Source organism: Vigna angularis, chromosome 3, assembly GCF_016808095.1.
Source record: "Vigna angularis cultivar LongXiaoDou No.4 chromosome 3, ASM1680809v1, whole genome shotgun sequence".
Classification (NCBI taxonomy): Eukaryota; Viridiplantae; Streptophyta; class Magnoliopsida; order Fabales; family Fabaceae; genus Vigna; species Vigna angularis.
The window spans coordinates 19693044-19714555 of record NC_068972.1 but is presented as its reverse complement, the minus strand read 5'-3'; the positions used below and the strand labels follow the sequence as shown (position 1 = coordinate 19714555).

Here is a 21512-nt window from a genome sequence, read left to right as displayed (position 1 = left end):
TTCACTTTATCTCGAATAATTCCACAATTTTATTCTCTTTCATCGTATTTTATTTTTCTTTAAATCGTATTCTTAAGATAACCAAACCACAAAAGATTGAAAAAGCCACGACATTAAAGTAAAGAGACCCAAAGAATGACAAAGGGAAGGAATAACCATATAATGAAAATGTTTCGAAAAATGACAAAATATTAGATTTTTGAAATTTTTTCTACCAAAACATTTCGCTATTTATATTTTAAATTTCTATATATTTAAATTATATAAATAAAAGTATAATTATAATTTTGACGAATTATAAATAAAAAATAAATTTATATTTTAAATTGAAAAGTATTGAGTTTAAAATTTATGTTTAATTAAGTTTAAAATTAAGTATAAAACATTATAAAGTTAAAATATGTATACATGAGACATCTACATTACAGAGTAGTTAAACATAAAACATATTAAAAAATAACAATGAAGACATATACGATTGTTAAATTTTTAAATATAATATTCAAGTAATATTTTTTAAAATGATGTTTAAAATGAAAATTGAAATTGAAAACAGAGTTGTCTCTGTATTAGAAAAGAATACAGATTGAATAAATTAATTATTGATGCACGTCAAAGGAGCAAAGGAAGAAAAGGAGAAATAAATATGCAAACTTCTAAATTTAATTTCGTTTTCTGTAAACTTAAGAAAAAAAATTTGATTGATGAATTATACAAAGACGAAATTGAGACTTAAGACTAAATAAACAATTAAACTTATAATATTTTCTTTATTAATTATATATATAAAAAATAATTATAATAAAAAATAAAAATAATTAAACAAAAGCAATTAAAAGTAATAATAGTGTATATACATTAAATACTGTACTATAGGATACCTAATCCTCCAACTGTCGACCAATAACCCGACGACAATTAAACCACTGCAGGACATTCTCATGCCCGTAATGACATTCGACCACATAGCGTGGTCGACCACTAGATAACCGACTGTAATAACATACGACCATGTGGCGTTGTCGACCAGTTGAGGCTCGACAACCGACATGAAGCATATGTGCGACACGTCGTCCACTCAGGTCGACACGAATGATGATCGACATACAGTATGCGACGTCGTGATCTAGCGGTTACAGATAAGCAGTTACACATCTTGGCTACACAGCGCCGTGAATCACGGCCATATATCACGGAAGTAATTGACTCGGTATCAGCACACGATATGACGGTTACAACTTCTAAACAGTCATTTTCAGTAACCGACCGGATTTTCAGGTAAACGGTTTATTATGTTAATTTAAATATACAAAGCACACCAGGAAAAAGGTACGTTTTTCCCCTAAGAGAAAATTAAGAAAGATTTGGTTGTTCTAACAACACCCTTATTGACTTGAGCGTCGGAGTGCCTTTGCAGGTACCCAGCCCACCTTACCCAGAGACTTGGAGAAGAGAGAAAGACAACATAGTGAAAGCAGCACAGAGAAGGAAGAGAGTAAGGTTGTTAGGTTCGTATCTTGGTCTCCACATCCCTACTGAAACAAATACTAATAAAAATAATTATAATAAAAAATAAAAATAACATTATTATTAACATTAATAATTAAATTATAATTTAATAACTGATTAAAATTAATTTATAATAAAAAAAATATCATTTTATAAGTATGTCATTTTAGAATTTTTTTTTTTTCATTTTCTTTCACTTTATCTCGAATAAATCCACAATTTTATTCTCTTTCATCGTATTTTTTTTTTTCTTTAAATCGAGTTATTAAAATAACCAAATCAAGCGATGGCATTAAAGTAAAAAGACCCACAGAATGACAAAGGGAAGGAATAACCATACAATGAAAAGGTTTCGAAAAATGTGTATATCACTTTTGTCTTTTTGTGTTTAATTAAAAAAAAGTTTATAATTTTAGTAAGTTGATACCAATATTAGAATAAAGTGAGCATAAAGAGTGTAATATTATTATATGTTATAGAAGGATAGAAATGGAAAAGGAATGTAGGTAGACTGCGTTACGAGTCGCTTTCTACAACACGACACACCAAGTCGGCGAGTGCGGCGCACCACTGTCGCTTCTTTCCTCAGCAGGTTTCTGTCTCTCTTTCTCTCGTCTTTTTCCTCTGCCTGCGCATTCCACATTCCTCATACTAATACCAAACCAACAACTTCAGAACAAAACATTCCTCCCACCAAATGGCTGTCTTGTCCATACTCCTTTCTCTTCTCTTAACAACCACTCTCTTCTCTCTCTCTCACCAGCAACTTCCTTTGGACTCCTCCGAACAAGAATCACTCTACCAGATTCTTCACTCCCTCAACCCCACCATTCCCTGGCGCACCCTCTTCCCCGACGACCTCTGCCTCTCCGCCCCGCACGGCGTCGTTTGCGACTACCCTACGCAACTCAACCAAACGCCCCACATCGTCCAACTCAGCTTCGGCTACGTTTCCGACGAAACCCCCAACCCTCCTTGCTCCTCCAATGCCACCCTCCACTTTCATCTCTTCAACTCCTTCCCCTACCTCCGCAAACTCTTCTTCTACAACTGCTTCAACCACGCCCCTCTTTCTCTCTCTCCTTCCTTCTCTTTCCCTTCCTCCCTCCAGGAACTTGTTTTCATCAACAACCCTTCTCTCATTTCACCTCTGGCTTCTCTGCTTCAAAACCTCACCTCTCTCCGCAGAGTTATTCTCATCGGAAACGCTTTTCACGGCCAGCTCCCGTCTCAGATTGCTGCCTTCCTCAACTTGGAAGAGCTTACTCTATCCAGAAACAACCTTAGCGGTGAAATTCCTTCCAGTTTGGGGCTCCTCAAACAGCTCAAAGTTCTCGATCTCAGTGGAAACAAGTTTGAAGCTTGTTTACCCGACTCGCTTGGGAATCTCTCTCGGCTTTTGAAGCTTGATTTGAGCTTCAACGCTTTTGGTTGCAGAATCCCGGAGAGTTTAAGAGGGTTGCAGAGTTTGGAGTTTTTGGATTTAAGCTTCAACCGTTTCGACAGTTTCGGCGTGCCTTTGTTCCTGGGGGAGGTCCCAAAGTTGAAGGAAGTGTATCTGAATGGGAATCCTCTCTCCGGGGCGATTCCGGAAATATGGGAAAATATGGGGGGTGTTGAAAGATTGGGGCTTTCGGAGATGGGTCTGGTGGGTAGCATCCCTGTTTCAATGGGTGTATATTTGAAAAATTTGTCTTATCTCGGGCTTGATAACAATAAGCTTGACGGGCCTGTGCCTTTTGGGCTTTTGGAGTATGGTGGTGAGATAAACTTGGAGAACAACAATTTGAGTGGGAGAGTGAGATTGTCAACAAGAGTAGGACAAAAGCTGAAGCTGAAGGTTGGAGGGAACAGAGGGCTATGTTTGGAGAATATAATGGGGTGTGAAAGTGGTGGTGATGGATTGGGTCAACTCAAACCCTGCAAGAAAACTGATGTCCCTGATGCTGTCGTTTTCAGTGGGGCTTCTTTTCTGCTGTGCTTTGATTCCCTTTCCTTGTTGGTTGGTCTTGCTACTTTAGCTGCTGGGGTGCTTGTCTTCACGGGATTTTGAGGATGTTTTCCGTTTGTTCCTAAGTGTAGAGAATGGGTTTTGTCCTTTTTTGTCTCTTTAGGAGAAAGTTAGTTCTTTTTTACCAGTAAACAACAAAACCACATGTTTATTTCTGACGTTGTAAAGTGATGGGAGTGAAGAGAATGTATGGGACTCAAAGTTTAATATATAAATTATTTATTTCATGCCTATTTAAAATTGGAGTATTAGAGTTTTAGTTCCCTTGATTTCTTTCCTATTTAACAAAATTGGTTGTTAACTTTACTTTGCCTTATAAATAGGAAGTTAATAATTTTATGATGCGTTTGAAACGAAAACGTTGTAATTAATCTGAAACAGAAAAAACTAGTGGAAACCAGAATGATTACATATGATATGAAGAATGAGTGATGATACAATAGTCTGTCTCTACAGAGAAGGCCAAAAAGGACACAAATAATAATAGTAATAATAACAAATATAAAAATGGAAGGAAGGGTTAATGTTCTGGTTTCTTCAAGAGTTATCTATGCACAACACTAAACTAATAGGACAACATTACATTAGAGCAAAAGATCGTGTTCAGTTTCATCAAAGGTGGTGTGGGTGTTCCTAGACTTGGGTTGGGGTTGGGCCGGGGATCCAGGATCCGAAGGAGAATGGGCTTTGGTTCTCAATTTGGATGGGACGCCACCAGAATGCTCCTTTGTCTTATGGCGACGAGACTTTTTAGGAATATTATTATCGGGTGAGGGTACGGGTTGAGGAGGTAGTTGAAATGGATCCGGGTATTCGGGTATTCGGGGTGAGTGGGCGACCTCATCTTTGTTCTTGTGGTGCGACGTTTTCCTCGTTCGCGGTTTGCTTGTCTTTTCCCTTGTCGGAGAATCCGTAACACCCGTTGACTGTCTTTTAGATGGCTTGGGTAAATCTGATGACCCTCGAAGATTTTTTCTCGTTGATTCTATGTGCAAACATTTTTAGCTATAGTGAGAATAATGATAATAATAATACCTAAATTAAACTCGATTAATAATAAATGTACCTTCGGCAACTCGTTTGACTCCATTTTCTAGACCTTTATTGTGGAGATCTACAGTAGGAGAAGTTTTAAACTCGTTCATCTGAAAACACACACACAAGAAGCCCTCAACCAAACCCTTTATTTGGTGAAGCCTCATATTCTGCAACATCAAATATTTATAAGAAAATTGAGAATTACCCAGCTGGGAGAATTTACGGAGGGTCCATCCCACCCTATATGAGCCACGTGCTTTACATCTGTGGGAAGTCCGATCTGAATTTCTTGTTCTTTTTCACTCTCTGTCATGTAAATTTTTTTAAGAGAAAAAAAAAAGAATAATAATTTATTATGGTAAGAAAAAGGCATTGGAAATGCTTACCAAATATTTGAGTAAAGTATCTAAAGCCTTTAAGAATGCCCTTCACCTTGCCGCCGGACATGCTCAAGTGAACAAAATTTGATGCGTTTGAATTATCTTTTGGAATTAGTTAACCTCAAGTAAAATCTGGAAGACGAGAAACCGACATTGATTTGCTGTTGAACATTGTCTGTTGAACATTCAGCAATGTGTGTATGATGGAATTGAAGAAACGATCCCAAGAGAACCCCCCATGAAAGGATGGTGGGAGGTATGTGCTTTTGGTTTCTTCTCAGTTTTGTGCAAATATGCCTTTCTGCTTGTTTTCTTTTGCTGTTTCAAGAAAGATAATGGTAATGGTTCAAAAACTTTAGGCAGTTTTTGACAAAAGTTTCATGAAGATGGCAATGGTCAGAAAAGGGCTCTATCTAACTAACATTTCTCATCTTCCTTGCATTTTTGGTTCGTTCGTTTTTCCCTACAATCAAAGCCAGAAGCTGATCGAAATTTCAGCTGTGACAATGACAACTTATACAAAACCAAATTTAAGGGAATCCAATTTCAATATGCTAAAATTAAGAACCCTTTACCACCTCATTTCTACAAAAAATTAAGTCCTCCTCAATGGAAAATAGGTCATTGGATATTCTCATTACTAAATTATGGGAATTGCCTTATTTATATTTTACAATTATCCTCGTATACGGAAAAAAAAGGAGTAATATCTTATACTCTTAGATTATAGTTTTCAACAGATACATATTATGTGCATAATATAAGAAACTATAGAGCCACAAATTATGATTATCTAGTCTCTTGACGCATGATATCTTCATGTATAATCTTACACGACTATAGGAGTAAGAAGTTACAGTCCAGATAGAATAAATATTATTGGCAAAACCAGGTTGTAAATTTAATTAGAAATTAAATAATATTTTATGTTATTCCACGTAGCACATCTTTTTTATATTTCTCAACATCCACTTTCTTGTTAACTAATTTAACAGTTTTAATCTTACAAAAGTACCTGCCTTCTTAGAAGAAACTACTAATTTCCATGTATTAGGATATAGTTTACTCTTAATGAGAAACCTAAGAGCATGTATGAACACCGGAAAAGAAAAGAAAGAAAAGGAGATAACAAGAAAGAAGAGTAGAAAATAAGTAATATTTGCGTTGTTTAAATTTTAAAAATGAGAAGTAATTAAGTTCTTTTTATTTCTTTAATTTAATATGTGTATATGTATTAAAAGAAGAAAAAATAAACATAGTTATTTTAAATTAAACTTAAAATTTTAAAATTCAATATTAATTACAAAATGTATGGATAACTACATTCCAATGATTTTCACACAGGAAATTAAGGAATTAGCTTATCACATTAATTGCAAAGAAATGTCAGGACGAGTAATGGTAAGGTAATTCAATTTTCCAACTAGTCTTCTATATTTCTCAGGATTTGACATAGACTCTCCCTGTTTTAGTAAAAGTTTAGTATTAGGATCCATGGGTGTGTCAACAATTTTTGAATTCATTAATTCAGTTTCCTCCAAAATATCTATGCATATTTCCTTTGAGATATAACAATACCGTCATTGGATTGTGCCACCTCAATACCTAACACATATCTAAGTTTACCAAGATCTTTGGTTTGAAAATGATTGTAAAGATGTTGTTTCCTTTGATAGATGACATGATTGTAACTACCTGTAAGAACAATATCATCAAGATATACTATCAAGTAGACACATCCAACACTCAAGTGACAGTAAAAGACTAAAAGATTTATTCACATCAAGTCATACCAAATTGTTGAACAATGTTACTAAATTTTCCAAACCATACCATAGGAGATTGTTTTAGGCCATATAAGGATTTGCGAAGACGACATAATAACCCAAAAGACGACATACCAACCCAGAAGACTCCTCTTAAGAAATAAATCTTGGAAGTTGCTCCATATAAATCTCTTCTTGCAAATCTTTATTGAGTGGCGAGAGCATCCTCAGGTTCCTTCTACCCCATGCTTGGTCAACCTGCTTCGATCTCCCTAAGCTCGGCGTTGAAGGGAGCGGTCCCGACTCCCACTTGAATCTCATCGAGCTGGCTAGTTATACCTTGTCTGATGATTCCAGGGGTTTTCTTCTCAAAGGTCATGACAAGGCTGATGAGATGACCTCTCATTTTCGAGGTTGGTCAATCTTTGCTAAAGCTCCTACAAGTTGGTTTATTATTGATGCATAAGGCCTCAAGCTCGATGTCATGTTGTCTGTGTTGTTCGTCGTGCTATTGTATGAATATTTGTACTTGTTCGTAAAGGGTCACCACCTGGTTGACTTCCATCTCATAGCTGAGTAGGTCAGACTTTCGGGTGGTAACCATAAGAAGGTGAGATCGAGAAACATTTTACCAGGTGAGTGTCAAATGATCTTACTAGGATCTTGAGCATGTACTTGCAAACAGGTGGCAAGATTCTAGCCGTGATTTTGATAGCTCTCGTTGTCTAGAAGAGACTCCTTGTTGTTGGGAGAAGAACCACTTACAAAAGACTCTTCAACACTCAAGTCAGTAAAAAAGTTAGAATCTTTGTACATATAATGAGTATCAGTGTTTTTGAAGTAAGTATTCCTCAAAAAATATTAGAAGTATTTATAGGATCAATATGGGTCATGAGTCTATGTTCCTATTAGAATAATATTTACCTGAGACATATAATAACAATGTAATAAATAATAATGGAATGATAAATAATAATCATTATACCAAACTACTTATATTTATTTATAATGTGAATATAGTCTAAATAAATATAAGTTTGAACTATTCCATAAGAAGTTTAATGAATGATATTTAATTATAATATTTGAATATAGTCTAAATAAATATAAGTTTAAACTATTCCATAATTAAGAAGCTTAGTGAATCTTATTGAATTGTGTTCTTTAATATATTTAATTGGATTGGATTATAAAGGAATCAAAACTGAGTGAAACTTTGTCTATTTACACCCTTCGCTAACTTGATTTGAATTAACATAGATAACTTGATTTGAATTAACATAGATGTATACAAAACATAGTTGTGTCTACTGTGTGAATAATGACAAAACTTATCACATGATTTAAAAATTTTGATTGAAGTATATTTATTTGCAATTTTCTATGTTTCGATTTTGGTTTGAGTTGACAACAATCCCTATACTATTTGGTTTAAAATTAATATCCTTGAAAGTGTGACTTGCATTATGCCGCATCCTACATTTTTAAGTTAGAATTGGTCATATTTTACGTTACTACAACCGCTTTTCCTTTTGTCCTTATTTCTGGTGATTTAATTTTGAGCCAACAGAACATAAGAAAGACATTTGTCATTAAACATCCAAAATTGAATAACCTCGATTTAGAATCAGGTTTTGGCCTCTCAATGAACGACCATGTCTAACAGATAAACAAGTATTTCCCATGTTATATGCATAATATAGAGTAGTATCTTCAACCAGGAAAAATCAGAAAGGAAGGGACCAGTATCTTGAATTGTGAGAGAAGCCAAAAAGTAATCCACGTGCATCAACCCACACGAACTACAAAAGTTGGAAATCACTAACTTATTGGAAACTCTTTGATAAGCAGTGCAGCCAAAATGAAATCACTAAGGCTTTCTTGCATCAATCCCTTTCTCCTCAATGTTTTAATACGAAGAATAATGTTATAACTAAACCGAATTTTAAATCTAAAGAGAAGCAACTCTTCATTTGTAAGCAGCTTTCACTGCTTTTTGGGCAGCATCATCTAAATCTTCAGCAGTTATTAATGCCATACCACTTTCCTGTTGAACCATTGATAATAAAAAACATACTAAGCAACTCTTCAACAACACTTTTCATTATATTATAATTAATAAATCTAACATTTACCTTCAAAATTCTTTTTCCTTGATCAACATTGGTGCCTTCCAGACGAACAATTACTGGTACTTTCAATGCAACCTTGAGAACAATCGCAGGAAAAGTTAATGCTATTATAATATCAGGATAAAATAGGTATTATGTTCAATCGACAACAATGATAGTAGTTCTTTATGTCAAACATTATTTCAAAAATTGAAATATCCACAATTTACATCAACATCGTAGACAAAAATTGAAATGTTAAAAGACGTCAAATATAAAGAATTTACATTTTCTTGGCTTCACTTTGGTCTCTCAATATCAAAAAGATCCACATAAAACCATAGTCTAAATTGATAATGAAGATAAGATTAAAAAATTAATCTGAACAGATAAATAATCTTCGTTCTCATCAATATGGTAGCACAGAGAAGGAACAAAACTTAGCCATGTTTTTTGTTTTTTCTTTTAATATTTGTTTGTGGAAAGAGAGGGAGAGGGGGTGGATATAGTCATAGCTTCACTAACCTCTTTTGCAGCATTCACTATTCCACTTGCTATAACATCACACTTCATTATACCACCAAAAATATTAACCAAAATCGCCTTCACTTTGTCATCAGCAGTCAATATTTTAAATGCCTCAATCACCTGAATTACATAATTGCATTAAATATGAACAAAAAATCATAAGATGGAGATTATTCATATTAAACGATGTCTTTTAATTGTCTTTTTGGAGTAAGGACACAAGAACAATTATGTTGTTGATCATAATGGTTAATGGTAATACCAACTTCCAGAACTTACCTGACCTTCAGAGGCATTCCCACCAACATCCAGAAAATTGGCAGGAGTACCCCCATGCAGTTTAATTATATCCATTGTGGCCATTGCCAAACCGGCTCCATTCACCATGCAGCCAATTTCTCCATCTAACCCAATATAATTTAAGTCTGCCTTTGCAGCAGTCACCTGTTTTGAGAAAAAAACCATAATGTTACACGCAATAAAGAAAGAAGATTCAGGGATATAAAGGCTTAATAATACGCCATAAATAGATCAGATGAAACTGGCTTTGCCACATAGAATCTTTGTTATGAAGAAAAAAGAACTACCTACTGCAAATATCATGAAGACTACCATTAAAGTATAAGAGTAGAAAGATAATAAAATAAGCATTCATATTTCCCTTCATGATAATAGGTAAGGAGGACATATACCCTAAATGGTGCCAACAATCGAATAATGACCCTACAGGTGTCATCATTTGGCTTTAGTAAATTTAAATAAAAACTATTTAATATTAAAACAACAACCCAATATCCTAATGTATTAACCCCGTCCAATAAATTCCTTTAACCATTTAGGTTTTATGGCATTTCTGGGCCTTCCTAACAATCTCACTGTCTTACCATAAGTATACCATAAACTTAAGCTCCACATACATATCAAAAGCAGCACAGTGCCACGAAAGAAATGTGCGTAGCTACATTAATAAGGCTGACATGTGTAGGTTGGACAGGCTGATCTGGGTTTCTTAACATGAACCCACCCAATATATATGGTCAGGCCAATTTTTTGACCTGAACACAGGCCCAGCCCAATTAATAGGCTGGCCAACCTATATAGACAAACCATAAAAAGCTGAATATTAAGCATGTTGATATTGCATATCTGTCTTAAAATTTAGAAGTAGGAAAGTAAAGCTAAGGAACGTTACAATATATATATATATATATATATATATATATATATATATATATATATATATATATATATATATATATATTCAAAAGAAAGCATATCAATAGATATATTATCATGTTTTGTAAAAGGTACTATTTTAAGTCGAGAACTTTTCTTATTTATCACTAATTACAAAAAACGGTTACCATGGCATCATGCCAAGTCGGGCTTACTTAAAATATGTTTTGGATCTAACCCAAAAACACACTATACCTAATTCTTAGAACCCAAGGCATTTTCAATTAAATCTCAGCTGGTTTGAATCCCCCTGGGCCCAAGTGGCAAAGATGAAGTGGATTTGGGCAATAAATCCTCCATCACCATGTAAGGTAAAACAAACAAAATAAGAAGTAAACCTCTCGAGGGTCCTCTTGTGTTGTATCACGGAGAGCAAATATCTCTTTTTGACGATATGCAGCATTATCGTCAAAATTCAACTTAGCATCAGCAGCCACCAATTGATTATCCGCTGTCTCTGCTATGGGATTGATCTGTTCAAAATAATCATTTTTTTTGCGACATCTTCATAAAATAATTCTGAATAAAGTCACAACTAAAACTTGCTTATGCTTACTTCCAAGAGAGTGCAGTCACAATCAATAAAAAGTTTATACAAATTCTTCACTTGTTCGATTGACTTATTTCTATCAGCTCCTTTGGGAGCCAAACCATCAACAACCTTTGCAGCAGCTTCATCAGTAATTCCTTCAAAAACATCGACAGGTACCTACTAGAAAGAAGGAGTGCATCAGGTGCGTCCTGCAAAGAAGACTGCTCAAGCAAAAAAATCAAACCGTCACAAGAAAAACCATGCATAACAAACCTTTATAATCATGTCTGGAAATTTCTCTGCAAGGTCTTCAATGCTGGTTCCTCCTTTGCTACAAGCAATTATAATCTACAAAAGAAAAAACATAAAAAAAAAAAAATTGCAATAAGTAATATAACAGTTTATTGGTTATATGAATTTAACTTTGTATATAAAGCAAATCAAAGATAACAGATTGAAATAGGAAACGTACTGGACCAGCAGTTGTACGATCCAGAGTTATAGCAAAGTACATCTCATTTACAAGAGAAAGCTTTTCGCATAAGTAAACCTGTGGAACATGGAAAATGTGCAGTTAAAACAAACAACCCCCTTTTTGTGAATATTTCTATATAAATGAATTGAGTGGTACCCAAAATAAAACAAAATAGCCACGGCGTTGCACATCCAGTTTTTAGAATAAAGAAACTATGAGCATTACACAAGGTATTTGAATATCCAATTTGGTATTACTCACAGGAAATTTACTTTCAATATCAATACAACAGGTTAGGAATCAAATGGAATAAGTGGTTAGCACAGTTGATTATTAATTAATAGCTTAAGTAACAATTGATAGAAATATTTTGAAAGAAAGCATGTTCAGTTAACCAATCCAAGGACTAAAAGTCACGCCAGACTACACCAATTTACGTGTTCAAATCAACCTACATAAAACCGAACTATAAATGCGAAGTAACTGAAGTAATGATTGGAAGCACCAAATTATCTCAGAACATACTACAGAAACAAGACCTGTCGGGGGCTCAAATGAGGTTGGAAAATTTTTCCATAAAGAAAAAAAAAACAATAATTACCCAAGCATAATACATCTGTCAAGGTTTATATCATTGCATTGCCAGACCAAATGTTCAATTTCTAGAAATGGAAATTCCTAGCATATACGCAGAAACTGAAAATGCCCGAGAATGGTTGTATAATTTCAAACCTTGCTAACTATTTTGCCCTGAGGACCAGTTTGTTTGGTAACTAGTATCTGTCCAAGCATCTTCCCTGAAATAATAATAATAATAAAAATAATAATGACAATGACAGCAATGAAATAATAACAGTACTAAGAAAAAATATCATTTAAAATCGCATGATAGAGTAGTATATCCACTATTAATTAAATTTAATAAATCAATGCATATGAGCACGTTATGTCACAGGGCATAGTTTAGTATTGAAGGCCAAAAGACCATAAAATGAGAACAAGGAAATTGCAATTAGAGGAATAAAGGGATGACATGCATTACCAGCTAAGTCTTCAACCTGCTCAGTCTTAACAATGTGCACTCCTCCCTGAAGGCCGCTTTTGAAAGTTCCCAAGCCTCTTCCACCGGCTAATATTTGACTCTTAACCACCAACTGCACAATCATCCGATTTACACTTCGTCATCATAGTGACATGCAATCTATCCCAAGCCAAGACATTATATAACGTTTCCAGATGAAAAACTTGCAGAACTAAGGTTTCTATTTTTACAAAGGGAATTAATTGAAACACATAGCACTTTGCAATTCGAAAAAATACACTTGTTAGTATTTTCTGAGAGCATCAAGTTACGACATGGATTACCTCTTTTTCATTAGGAAAAAAGTCCTTAATGGCCTTTCTGACCTCTTCAACAGAGGAAACAGCCACGCCCCTGGGAACGTTCACACCATGTTTGCCCATCAACTCAGCGCCCTAGTTTTATGGAAATTCAATTGTCGTTAAACGCGATGCTCGCTCAATCAATAAATCAAAGTGCTCCGACAAATAAACATCCACAATTTCACAAATTATATATCGAAGGAACTCCAGATTCATTATCCATAGAAACTATAAGGCATCATTTGTTAAGAACAGATTCCGTGAGAGGCATCTCTGGGAACAGATTCCGAATTGATTTGTAAATCGTAATAATATCCATAACGGTCAGGTAGGAAAACAGAGATAGACCTGGTACTCGTGGATGTTGAGGCGGCGGAGTTGGTGGTGCTGCCATTTTCCAGCGACGGAGAGAGAGCGAGAGACGAGCTTGTTGAGCAATCCCCTCACCATTGTTGTTGCGGATTTGGAGATCGAGAGTGGCACGATCAAATGGAATTCGATTCGTTTGAACAGTGAGAAAACCTCTGCGTTTTATGCTCCCTTCAACGTTCAAACACTGCGCAGTCTGTGGCAGACGCCAAGACCCTAACAATTTCTTTGTTTTTAAAAAAAAAAGTGAAAAAACCGAATCTCCAAATACCTATGTATAAACCTGTTGCTTTTCTTTTATGTAATAATAATGTATAGCAATGAAAAAAATACAGTATTATAATATATCTATTCTATATAATTGAAAAAAAGCTAAGATTAATTACTAGTATTATTTATGTATACAATTTCACTCCTTATCAAATTTAAATAGTTTATTGTTTAATAAAATATATAACAATACAGTATAATTGTTCAAGTAAAAAGAAATTATATAATTATTCAAGTTCACTTTTATAAATTATTTATTTTTAAATTTATAAATTATATTATATATACTTTTATATACGGGTGATTTCTCTCCAAATTTTTTTCACTTTTATCTTTCAAATGATCATTTTATTTAAATTTAACTATTTTTTAAAAGTAAGTCAACAAAAATAATCTAATAAATAAATAAAAATAATTACACAATAAATAAAAACTATCTATAATTAAATTATAAAAATTATTTGTACTTATTTTTATAATAATAATTTCATTATTTTTTATTATTCCATATAAATAACACACATGCTCTGTATTTTCAGTAGTTTTAGCCTAATAAAAATATAGACTGAAAGTTACTGGAATACATGCAATTTTATAATGTTCAGAAGAATACTATGGATTTTACCATACGCCACATTATGTTATAAATAAGGAAAAATAGTGGAACAATATACATATACATGATTTAAAATAGTAATAATAATAATAAATAAATTTATAAAAAAAAATAAGAATTGAAAACTAGTTATTTTTTAATCAAGAAATGATGTGAAATAAAGGGATTACATATTTATCAAATAATATAATTATTTTGATTAATAAAAGTAAAATATTTATAAAAACAAAACTAGTGTATGTGTTTTCTTATTAAAACATGATAAATGCATATTGATTATATCAACCATAATCCAACACTCCATACGTAGAAGTATTAATCATAGAATTTCTAATCTTATAACACAAACAATCTATACCACATGATACAATCATTATCAACATAACATCCTTTAGAACATCATCGTCCTCAATACATGTACCATCATCATGATTAACTCCATCATGGACATTACCATGAGCCTCCATAATATCATAAACATCATAGTGGAAAGAGACAGTCTGAATCATGTACCCTACCTCACCTGCATGTAACCGCTCCTACAGACTATCTGTAGTCTCCCTTATAAATTTGTTCGAGTAGTCCCGTAATCCAGCTAAGAAACATGTATTCCTGCCACACAAGGACAAAGAAAACACCATCACCCCCACGCAAGGAAGGTTTAATACCAGAACAACCCTCCATTTGCACACAAGGCTTTAGGCTTTTAATGAAGGATGGTGTAAATTGATAGTATTATAACCCAAATTGCCAATTGTGTAGTGCATGGAAGTTTTCTAGAGGGAATATTATTATAAGTTTATTAAGTAAACTCTCAGCAAAGAAATGAGTCACAAATGGACAAACTTAAGAACCTTGTCTTTCCTAAGTAGAATTTTCCTCATACTCGTTTTAAATACTAATAGTGTCTTTGAATAAATGTTATCTTTCTCTTTTAGAAAAATCAAAATAAAAATAAATGTTAATGTGTATTTTAGCTAGATAGGTCTTACTTTACAAAATAAAAATGGATTTTGTATATTAGCCCCTGGAAGAGGGGTTTCCTTTGCCAAAACTCACAAACCAGGAGGCTCACAGGTAACAACGCCTAACCCAATGAGGACATGAGTCGTTGTTGCTATGACAAGATCGTCTATAAGACTGAACCGTCTAATGTCCTTATCTACAAAGAGTAGAGTAAATTGTGCATGCAACAGATAGGTCTTTTCTTATCACCTTTGTTGTTTTTAAACATTGAGTATTTAATGTCATTTAATGTTTGCTCAGAACAACAAAGTGCTTTTTTATTTCTACCGTTAGGTAGCTTTTAACAATTAATCTCTTTTCTAAAGATACCAAGTGTTGTATAAGGACTTTATTGTTTGGACAAAGTATTGTTCAAGCTCATGGTATCATTTAGTCAAGTAAACGCTTCTTTCGTATTTGTCTCTTCTTAGACAGATAGTTTTAGCTTGTTTCAAGCTTTCTTTTATATTTTAATCTTTGTGTTTTCTAGTTTATTTTGTCAAAGACATCGTCTTGACCTGTTTTGTTTTCGAGAACTAAGCTTAATACCTTTTTTAGGTATGATAAACATCAAGTGTCTAACTCCAACTCTGTTAGACACTTTAGGCACAATATCGTTTAGTCTTGGGTCTAGGTGTTTTGACCTAAATGTTTTTCTATTTCCTAAGAACCTAAGTGTTTTCCTAAGCTTTTCTATATTGGGGATTCAGGTTCTAAGTTTTGTGTAGGTTTTCTATGTTGAGATTCAGATTCTAAGTCTTGTGTTTTCACCCTAAGTTGTTTTCAGATTATTTTCTCGTTTTAATGTTATTTTATTAAACTTCAAAATATGAGAGTGTTTTAGATGCATAGACGATTTTGTCTTTACAATCTCCCTTTTTTTTATGTTTAACAAATACACATTTAAACGATATATAATCTTACCTAGTTCAGCATTTAGTTTTAAGTTTTTTGTGTTTAGGTTCATTGTGTGTTTTACATCTTTTATTGTTTTTATCTTTTGCATGCAGTTAGCAAACACAATTGAAAAACAATATAGTGTAAGAGTTATAAATGAAGACATAAATTAAACAACAAATAAAATAAACATGTAAATGTAAAAATAGATAAACAAATTACATGAATGTAAATATGGATTCCTAAGATGAACTTTAAGAATCTAGAAAAACTCCCCCTAATTCCATACTATCCTCCTAACTTTTGGTGTACTCCCCTTGATTAAACTTCAAAATATGAGAGCGTTTTATACGCATAGACGATTTTGTCTTAACATATGGAAAACAAAATGTTGAATATTTCAATCATACAACTTTGGTACATGTAAGATTTTTCATTGTCTTCCATATTTAAATATTAGAATTGCTACTTTTTAATATATACTTAATTTTCTTGTTATAGGTACATGGACACAGTCATTGTGGGTCAATATTAACACAAAAAAGACTTTTAACATTTGTTATTTTAGGCTTTTGACGTCAGTTAAAGGTCTGACGTAATAGCGAGAGACATCAAAGTGACGTCTGTTATCTCTAAACAAACGTCAGTTAACATTTGTTGTGTCTAAACAAACGTCAATTAACGTTTGTTGCATTATAACAAACGCCAATTGATGTATATTGCAGGAACAACAAACGTCAAATTCTGCGTTTGTTTGTTTTTTTTTGTTAATTTTTTGTTGATATTTTCATCCACTGAAACCATGAAAAATCAATATACAATAAAAGAATACACTACAAAAATTTTCAAAATTTTAGAGGTAGTATGAGTATCTAAAATAAAAGTGTAAAGTTTAGAAAAATGGGAGAAAAATAGTAATAATAAAAAAACATGCCTTAAACTATGAATTTTTAAAAATTCTAGAACATTTTAGAAAAAAAAAATACATTAAACAATGGCTAACGCGCTCATCACCATTTCCAACAACTTTCATTTTTTGAACATCTTCATTCGTGATCCATACCAAAAGTTATGACAACTTGAAATTTACAAAACTCAAGATTAATTTAAAACCATAAAAACATAATCTTTAGGTCACACAATAGTGGCTAATGAATGAAAAAATCAATCTTAATGAGATATGTAATCGGGGAGAATGAAAGTTTCAGTCCAAACGAGTACCACAATTGCAAGATAAAGTGAAATGAGTTGAAGAACTTGTTCTTATGAGTTTAGCGTCGTCACTGCACTTTGGTGAGAGGTTTTGTGCAAATGTTAAAGAAAAACATGAAGAAATTGATGTTATTTATGAAATTTTAAAAGGAAGATTGACGTCTGTTGTGAGTAGATCCGACTTCAATTTGAACAAAATATTTACAAAAATGTCACTGCACACTTTAACGTCGAAATTTAGTACTTGCGACATGGATATGGTAAGGTTATAAAACTCTTTTTGCATTAGTGAAGGTCGAGCTTACATGTGTGGATTTATTGAACCTCAGACCATTTAATATTATAGAAACACACTTGAGAACAAGCAAGCTTATATGCAAACATGGATGTGTAAAGAGATATATTCATTGTCTCATACATTGATGGGTAAGTGTTACTGAATGTGATATTTTGTGAAGTAATGTTAATTAATTGACTAACTATTTGTTATTCATGGTAGAATTCATTAGCAACTAATGGTCAACATTCCAAGATAATGCACAATTATATAATTTTGTTATACAGAAAAATGAAACATGAGTTAAAATTCATGTTATAAATATAAGTGTTACTTTTTTTTATATCATCTACTTAGTTATATTAATATTAACTTTAATAATTTAGTTTTAATATATAATCTATACTGAAATATCTATTTTTTTAGGTTTGAATAAACTGTAAATATAAAAAAAAAAACATTTAATTTGACGTCTCTTAACGAAAGAGACATCAAATGCTGCATTTTCTTTTAATTTGAAATAACGTTAATTAGACTTCAATAGTCATAATGTATGTATTCAATTCCGACATGACATCTTAGACTAAGACGTCAGAATTTTCTCTAACGTTAAAACTAACAAAAAAATCATTTTTATGATAATGAATGATGTTATATATGAAGTGATGTTTTTTATGTCGAGAATAGTTACAATATACAACATAAATAAAATTAAAATCAGAAATATCGATATCATATTCAGAAAACAATATCACACCTTTGAATGAATTTTAGCATCCATTTTGAATCAAAATCCTTTGAATCAATTTTGCCAACCATCACTTTTCAACTATTGAATAAAAATTTAAGTAAAACAAATCATACAAAGCTCGACTAAAATAATAAGTAATTCTCAAATCTCCTTCATCATCATGTGTAAAATAAACATGGAGTGAAATGAAGACAAACATGAACTCAAATGAATGACAAAATATTAAGGTTCCCTTAACATCTTTTTCCCTCACCTCACCATTCACGTTCACTTGTTTTGTTCACAATCTCAAAGAATCTAGTAACTGGCCGTCTCTATTTCCCCTTCTCTGCCATTAGCTCTCTCACCAAAACAATTATGTTTTAACCTTCAATTCACAGACCCATCCACCATCCTCGTTTTGATAATTATAGATAAAACGCCAAATTTATTTACATTTTCTCTAAAAATAATAATAATAATAATAATGCATTAGATAGATGAAACCTCTATGTTACATCACGACAAAACAGCTCTGGATAGACAATGGACGCCGGACGGTGGCGAGCTCGTGTCGGACGGCGACACCTCCAACCGAAATAGCAAGGCCGACGACTACTCTGACCGGTAGCGCATGGTAGTGACACAGTAGAGCGTCGCTAGGTCCTCCATGGGGAACCAGATTTGGGAAGAATGAAGAAGGGAGAGCAAAACCTCTCTCACCGGATGGAAAATCAAAGGAAGAAAGGGAGGGAGCTCACAGCGGTGCCGGCGAGGTCACAAGCAACTACCGCTGTCGACTACGTGGGTTCGAGTTGGCGAGATCTGAGCGGCGGCGGTGAACGACAGAATGACCAGAGATGGTTTACGTGAGAAGAAGGATGAAGGGGGGAGCGCCACTGGTGACGCTGGCGTCGTCGCCAGAAACGGAATCCGGCGAGAACGGAGGCGGCGCCGTTGCATTAGGGAGATGGTGTGGTGGTTGTGTGTGAAGAAGAGCCTTAAGGTCTCAAGGTAAAGATGGACTGGGTTACTTCGTACACCCACCAACTTAATCTCTGTACCTTATTGTGGAGGAGAAGCATGAACGTCTAGGGCCTGCACCAGCCTTTTATACACCTTCCAATTTTAATCCTTTACACCTCCGTAATTACTCACACCTTTCCATTCTTTTGATTTTAATTTTTTTATTTATTTTCACTAAGAGGAAAAGTCTTTTTTTAAATAAGAGGCTAGTTTAATTATATAAGTCTATTTCTTTAAATTAATAAATTAAATTTAATTGTAAGATTATTAGAATTGTGATAATTGCAAGTGATATTAATAATATACATGGTAGTAGAAAGGAAAGTTAAATAAATTCGAAAGTAAGAAATTCTAGTTTAATTATAAATATTGCTTGACTTTTAATTGATAATTGTATAAGTCCTGTTTTATAAATAAGAGATGGTATTTAGCTAAGTGTAAGTGAATAAATAAGGAAAGCTTGTTATTAAAAGTTTCAAATATTAATAAGGTTTATGATTTGTGATTTGACTGGATTGAATTAGTTTTGTTGTTTTGTGTTTGGTTGATAAAATTGTTGTATATGTACTTGTTTATGAGATATTTTTTATTAAATGATATTGATGATGAGAACGTGAACCATAAAATTGAGATATGGTGTGCTGTGTCTTTATCAAATTCTTAAGCGAGAATATCATTATAAATTAATTCTTTTTTTTTTTTCAAACTCTAGTTCAAACAAGTAAATTTTTGTTCGAAGCGAGAAAATTATTGTTCAAGTGACACTATTCTCATTCAATAGAGAATAATATTGCAATTAAACGAAGTTTCTGTCAAATTATCACTTAAGCAACAAAATTTTTTGTCTAGGCAACAAATATTATCGTTCAAGCGAGTAAATTCTCATTTGGGCAACACTCCATTTTCTAGACCGAGTTATTTCAAAAAAATTAAGATTTTCGCTTTGATAACTGTTAAGTTGAAATTTTAACAGTAAATCTTAAATACATAGTTCTTTACTTGAACTGGTCAGATTTTGAATTATAGGTACATAGTGAGAGTAATTTTTCTTTTAAGATTTCCTTAGATTAAGTTGTGAAAAACTTTGACCTTTGTTATTTGTTTGATGCATAATTTTTTCTACCATTATCCAATTAAGTTGATTCTTTTTATATTGTGTTCTTGAATCCATTATCTCTAATTTGAATGTAAGAAAAATATTTTTTGGGTTTTTGTGGAAGTTGTAGTTTTATTTCTAGTCCCTGCCAGTTTATTAAATGTGCAGTTAAGTTGTTGTGTAAAATAATTGACAAAGTTGTAGTATGGAAAGTTAATTGAGTTGTAATAAATATACAATTCTTATAAATTGAGTGTTATGTTAATTTATTCATCTTTCGGAAGTAATTTTGAAAGCATTACGTATCTCAAATATAAAAATTAGAAGAGATATATGTTAGATGTGAAATCTGAGTGATTTCGGAAATATTACGTATATATGCAAATATAATATTACATACTTTAATCATTGTAGTTGGAGGTGACCTTGAAGATTTAAATTGATCATATTAGCTCATTTATTCTGACTAACTACTACAAAATATAATATGTAATTTGATTTATTCTAGTTGGAGGTGTAAACCTTGGAGATTTAAATGAGTCAGATTAGCTCATTTATCTTGACTAGCCATTATAAAATTACATAATTTGATTTATTGTAGTTGGAGGTATAAATCTTAGAGATTTGAATGGATTGTATTAGCTCATTTAATCTGACTAGCCTCTACAAAATTCAATACATACATTAGTTTATTGATGTTAGAGGTGTAAACCTTGAGGATTTAAATTAGTCGTATTAGCTCATTTATCTTGACTAGCCAATATAATATATAATACATAATTTAACTTATTGTACTTGGAAGTATAAACCTTAGAGATTAAAATGACTAGTATTAACTGATTTATCTTGACTAATGAGTACAAAGTACAACTAATCTTTATAGATTATGATAAATAAGAAATTGTGAAATTACCATAAATGAATAAATATTGAGGTTACCTATACAATTAGGTTCATGTGGTTCATTGTACATGAATTTTGTGAAATAACTATAAAAGGTTATTTATGAATGGTTTATGGTATAAAATTTGTATGTGAGATTATC

The 21512-nt window shown here is 32.7% G+C and overlaps 3 protein-coding genes across 3 annotated transcripts; 1 reads left to right on the top strand and 2 right to left on the bottom strand.

Annotated features, from left to right (window-relative positions):
* Positions 1-2206: 2206 nt before the first annotated feature.
* Positions 2207-3562, top strand: LOC108325557 (piriformospora indica-insensitive protein 2). Its single transcript, XM_017558646.2, has one exon. The coding sequence runs from the start codon at positions 2207-2209 to the stop codon at positions 3560-3562; it is 1356 nt and encodes a 451-aa protein (XP_017414135.2).
* Positions 3563-3955: 393 nt separating this feature from the next.
* On the bottom strand, positions 3956-5395 carry LOC108324640 (CRIB domain-containing protein RIC7). The gene is made up of 4 exons (XM_017557583.2): positions 4945-5395; positions 4764-4864; positions 4587-4665; positions 3956-4505 (listed from the first exon to the last, which is right to left on the bottom strand). The coding sequence occupies exons 1-4, from the start codon at positions 5003-5005 to the stop codon at positions 4105-4107; spliced, it is 642 nt and encodes a 213-aa protein (XP_017413072.1). The 5' UTR covers positions 5006-5395; the 3' UTR covers positions 3956-4104.
* A 2883-nt stretch (positions 5396-8278) lies between these two features.
* LOC108326572 (succinate--CoA ligase [ADP-forming] subunit beta, mitochondrial) lies at positions 8279-13603 on the bottom strand. Its single transcript, XM_017560143.2, has 12 exons — positions 13318-13603; positions 12952-13062; positions 12629-12740; positions 12319-12383; positions 11584-11661; positions 11385-11459; positions 11136-11288; positions 10918-11052; positions 9623-9787; positions 9341-9463; positions 8840-8911; positions 8279-8751 (listed from the first exon to the last, which is right to left on the bottom strand). The coding sequence occupies exons 1-12, from the start codon at positions 13417-13419 to the stop codon at positions 8674-8676; spliced, it is 1269 nt and encodes a 422-aa protein (XP_017415632.1). The 5' UTR covers positions 13420-13603; the 3' UTR covers positions 8279-8673.
* Between the last annotated feature and the right edge of the window lie 7909 nt (positions 13604-21512).

Bases quoted from the DNA above. Each gene is read 5' to 3' on its own strand.
- LOC108325557 (XM_017558646.2), top strand. From the start codon at position 2,207: ATGGCTGTCTTGTCCATACTCCTTTCTCTTCTCTTAACAACCACTCTC.
- LOC108324640 (XM_017557583.2), bottom strand. From the start codon at position 5,005: ATGTCCGGCGGCAAGGTGAAGGGCATTCTTAAAGGCTTTAGATACTTT. The intron at 4,666-4,763 runs GTAATTCTCAAT...GTGTGTTTTCAG, and splicing joins CCGTAAATTCTCCCAGCTGG to ATGAACGAGTTTAAAACTTC. The intron at 4,506-4,586 runs GTACATTTATTA...GTTTGCACATAG, and splicing joins AGTCAAACGAGTTGCCGAAG to AATCAACGAGAAAAAATCTT.
- LOC108326572 (XM_017560143.2), bottom strand. From the start codon at position 13,419: ATGGTGAGGGGATTGCTCAACAAGCTCGTCTCTCGCTCTCTCTCCGTC. The intron at 13,063-13,317 runs GTCTATCTCTGT...CCATAAAACTAG, and splicing joins TCAACATCCACGAGTACCAG to GGCGCTGAGTTGATGGGCAA. The intron at 11,460-11,583 runs GTACGTTTCCTA...TTTCTTTTGTAG, and splicing joins ATCGTACAACTGCTGGTCCA to ATTATAATTGCTTGTAGCAA.